Raw genomic sequence first — 4,290 nt, 5'->3', positions numbered from 1 at the left:
TACCGAGCCGAGCTCCTCCACCCGCCACGCTCCGCCGCCCTCCCGGGGCTCCGCGCCCTCCGGTGCCACCGGCTCTGCCCGCGGGAGCCGCCGCTCTTCGGGGCTCCCCCCCCAGGGGTTGTGTTTGTATAAATGGGGAGGGTCACACAGCACTGTCCTGCGTCCCACGGTTGCGGGGCGGGGGGGTGGGGGGGTGCGGTAACCACGGAGGAAGGGCCACGGTGTGGGATTGGGATGGGGAGGGGTAGGTTGGTGTGGGCAGAGCATGGCCACAGCCAGTCCCGGCCCCAAAAACATAAAAAAAAAGGGGGGGGGGGAACGACGACCAATAAAAAATATAATTAAAAAAAAAATTGGCATCAGTTCAGTTTACAACTGAAGAGGAACAGAATTCCAGAGTGAGAAATGCAGAAGGGAGGAGGAAGAAAAATGCTTAGTTTTTTTTGTTTGTTTTTTAGTTTCCTCGTGTGTCAGGAGTCATGCAGGAATTTCTCAGGGGGAAAATTAAGAAGGGGAGGGGAAAAACCAAAAAGAAAAATTAAAAATAATTCAAAAGGAAGAGAAGGAAGGGGGAAGCAAAGCCCCACACCTGCAGAATAAGGGAGAGGGGGGTATATTTTTTGTCTTTTTTTTGTCTTATTTTTTTTTCTTTTTTTTGGACACAGACTGTTTGCATACCATCGAGATTCATTGGTGTATTAATGCACTTATATTCCCAGCTTTAAGCTAACATACAGTAAATAAATACACAGTCCAAGGAGGGCAGCGTTGGAGGGGGGGAGCAGCACAGGAGGGGCGAGGAAGAGGAGGAAGAGGAGGCTTGGAGCAAGGGAAGGGGGCTGCTGGAGTTACTGATATCCCAGTGCAGAAGCTGAAGTTAGTCTTTGGCCGTAGAGAGCGTATGGAGAGTAGTAAGGTCCGGCGGCCGGCAAGGAGGGCACCGGCAGGGCACCGGCCGTGGGCAAATGGCTCTTGCCGTAGGGGTGGTACCTGTTGAGTCCCAAAGTGTGTGGGCTCCTCAAGGAGAGGGAGGCCGGTAACGTGTTGGGGCTCCCCGGGGCGGCGGGCGGGAGGTGGAGGTGGCAGGAGGCCGCGGAGCCCAGCCCGGAGGTAGGGTAACCTGCCAAGAGTTTTTCCGCCCCTGGCAGGGCCGTGTGGGTCCGTAGGTGGGTGAGCAGCTCCTCCGAGGTGGCAAACCTCTTGTCGCAGGGTCCGCTGGCAGACACCCAGTTGCATATGTGGGGCAGGGGATCGTTCTGCAGCATGAAGCCGTAGGTGTAGAGGGGGTGGCCCGGCAGGCTGGGGGTGCCACTGGAGGAGAGTGTGGTGTGCACCGAGTGCAGAGGGTGTGTGGGGTACACCAGGGGGTATCCGCTCTTCAGGCTGCCAGGGTCGTGCACGCAGCTGGAGCAGTTGCTGGAGCCCAGGTGCGAGGCGCTGTGGTAGCTCAGGCAATAGGGGTCCCGGCATAATCCCTGCATGAAGGAGGGCGGCGACGCCCCGGTGAGAGGGCTGGAGCTGGGCGGCTTGCCCGGCAGCCCCAGTGCCCCTGGCAGCTGGCTGCCCACCAGGCCCGGCTTGGTGGGGTCCAGCCCGGGCACAAACTGTGACGGGTAGCCGGCATAGGCACCGACGATGGAGCCGTGGTAGCCGATGCTGGAAGGCGGCAGAGGGAAGACGGAGTGGCCTGGCTTGTAGGGCGAGACGGGGGCCACATGGCCGGCAGGCGGCAAGGCTGGGGGCTCCGATTTGCGTCCCGAGGGGGGTTCGCTGTGCGCCCCAGCCTCTGTCACCCCACGCCCCAGCCCTCCGCTCGTCCCTTCGGGGCTGGGCTTGGCCGCCTCAGGCTCCTTCTTCTCCTCGGGGCCCTTGGGGTCGGTGTGCTGCGGCGAGGCACCACGGGAGCTGCCGGGAGAAGCGGCGGCGTGGGGTGGGAAGGGTGGGCAAGCGGCGCTGGGCACCCGGAAGCCGGCCTTGTCCGTGCCACCTTCCTTGCGTGGCTCCCCGTTGCCCTTCGAGTAGGGCTTGAAGCTTGACTTGTCCTCGGGTGGCGTGTCCCCGCTGCCCGGTGGCTTCAGGGTGGCAGGGCGGGCGGCGGGCTCCTTTTCGGCGGTGGGCAGCCCGGCGGCGGCCACAGCGTTGAGCTTGGAGGAGGGGGGTGGGTCGGGTTTGCCAATCTGCGAGCAGGTCTGGGCCAGCAGTGCCAGAGGGCTCTTCTTGGCGTCCAGCTGCGGGAGGAGCGGAGCCGGTCACGGGGGGAGCCCCGACAGCACCCCCAGCCCGGCCCTTCTCCCGTCCCCCCTCTCCCGCCAACCATTTCACCCCCAAAATCCCAGGTCCAGGGGGGCTGGGTCAGGCGCTGTGCGAGGGCACAGAGGATGAGGGGGATGAAGATGTGCCCTGCTGAGGAGAACCAGAGTGGGGTGGGGGGAGCCAGGCTGCAGCGAGGAGGAGGAAGGAGCAGCGCAGGGGGAGCCAGAATACCCGGGAAGGGAAGAGCCCGGCCGGGAGAAACCGGGAGATCCGGGAAAAGAGGTATCGGGAGCCACAGGAAGGGAAGACCTGGGCCGGAGACTCCGGAAAGAGATGAATCGGGAGCCACGGCAAGGACAGAGCCCGGCCGGGAGGAACCGGGAGATCCGGGAAGGGAAGGTGCCCGGCTGGGAGGAACCGGGAGATCCGAAGAAAGGGAAGGAGCCCGGCATCGGGAGCCGCGGGAAGGGAAGATCCGGGCCGAAGGCTCCGGGAAGGGAGCAACTGGGAGCCGCGGGGAAGGGAAGGAGCCCGGCCGGGAGCAACCGGGAGCCGCGGGGAAGGGAAGGAGCCCGGCCGGGAGCAACCGGGAGCCGCGGGGAAGGGAAGGAGCCCGGCCGGGAGCAACCGGGAGCCGCGGGGAAGGGAAGGAGCCCGGCCGGGAGCAACCGGGAGCCGCGGGAACGGAAAAGATTAGAGTGCAGGGCAAGGGTAAACCCGGGAGCCCCGGGCAGGGTGGGAGCCCCGGTGATCAGTCGGGACCGGCGGGCACTGACCTCGATCGGGCTGACGGGCGTGGAGGAGAGCGGCTGGAGGTACTCGGGGTGCAGGAGGTGGCCGCCGTGGGCGCTGAGCATCTTCAGGACGCGGATGGGCAGCCGGCTGGCCTGGCGCAGCGGGTCGGCGGGGGGCGGCCGGGGCGACGGGGCGGCCGCGGCTCCGCGGCTCGGCGGGGTCCTCGGCCGGGGCCCACCGGGGGCACCGCTCATTTGGGGCTGGGGGAGGAAGGGAGGGGAGGGGGGGGGAAAGGGAGGAGGAGGGGAGGGGGGGGAAGGCGGCGCGCCGGGCTCCGCGGGGCCGGGCCGGGCCGGGCGGGCGGCGGAGCGGCGGCGGCGGCGGCCCCGGCGAGACGAAATCTTCCCCCGGCCCCAGCGACACGTCAAATAGCCCCGATGGCGGCCGCGCTCCGAGGGGGCCGCAGCCGAGCACCAATCCGAGCCCGGCCGGGCCCCCGGGGCGGGGAGAGCGGCGGCTAGGGGGGGCCAGACACCGCCCCCGGACCCGCCCCACGCCGGGAAGAACCGGGAGAGAGGCGGAACAGCTGGAACGGCACGGCACGCACGGCACGGCACGGCACGGCACGGCACAGCACAGCACAGCACAGCTGAGGTTGTATGGCATGGCATGGCATGGCATGGCACTGCTCGAGTGGTATGGCATAGTATGGCACAGCTTGGCTGAAATGGTATGGTACAGCATAGCACTGCTTGGCTGGCGCAGCATGGCATAGCATGGCATAGCTCAACTTGGCATGGCATGGCTGACGTGATTTGGTATGGCATGGCACTGCTGGTACAGCTTGGCAGAATGTGGCATGGCTCAGAGGATGGAATGGCTGGCATGACTTAGCATGGCATTGCACAGCTTGGATAGCATGGCATGGTGCTGCTAAAACAGCTTGGTATGGTATGGTTTGGGTGGCATGACATGGCACTGCTGGCACAGTTTGACATGTCACAGCACAGCTCAGCTGGTATAGCACTGCTGGCACAACTTCTTACTGCACAGCATGACTCAGCTGGCATGGCATGCCCAGCATGGCTTATCATGGCATGGCTCAGCTGTCACACCATGGTATGGTACTGCTGGCATGCTTTTGATGAGATCAGCCTGGCACAGCTCTGCATGGCACAGCTCAGTTCCCTTGATGCCATGCCTCCTGCACCCACTGCCTGTGCCCTGTGCCCTCAACCCTGCATCCCTGCATGCCCAAGAGTGGTGTGTCTGGGAAGGAAGGCAGGAGCTGACAGCATCACA

At 64.7% G+C, this 4,290-nt stretch overlaps 1 protein-coding gene across 1 annotated transcript; it reads right to left on the bottom strand.

The window, feature by feature from the left end:
* Positions 1-848: 848 nt before the first annotated feature.
* On the bottom strand, positions 849-3,242 carry ZNF703 (zinc finger protein 703). Its single transcript, XM_054396688.1, has 2 exons — positions 3,030-3,242; positions 849-2,228 (listed from the first exon to the last, which is right to left on the bottom strand). The coding sequence occupies exons 1-2, from the start codon at positions 3,240-3,242 to the stop codon at positions 849-851; spliced, it is 1,593 nt and encodes a 530-aa protein (XP_054252663.1).
* Between the last annotated feature and the right edge of the window lie 1,048 nt (positions 3,243-4,290).

This window comes from Indicator indicator, chromosome 38 (assembly GCF_027791375.1).
Source record: "Indicator indicator isolate 239-I01 chromosome 38, UM_Iind_1.1, whole genome shotgun sequence".
Taxonomy (NCBI): Eukaryota; Metazoa; Chordata; class Aves; order Piciformes; family Indicatoridae; genus Indicator; species Indicator indicator.
The sequence above is the reverse complement of the archived record's forward strand: the minus strand, read 5'-3'. Positions and strand labels throughout refer to the sequence as shown.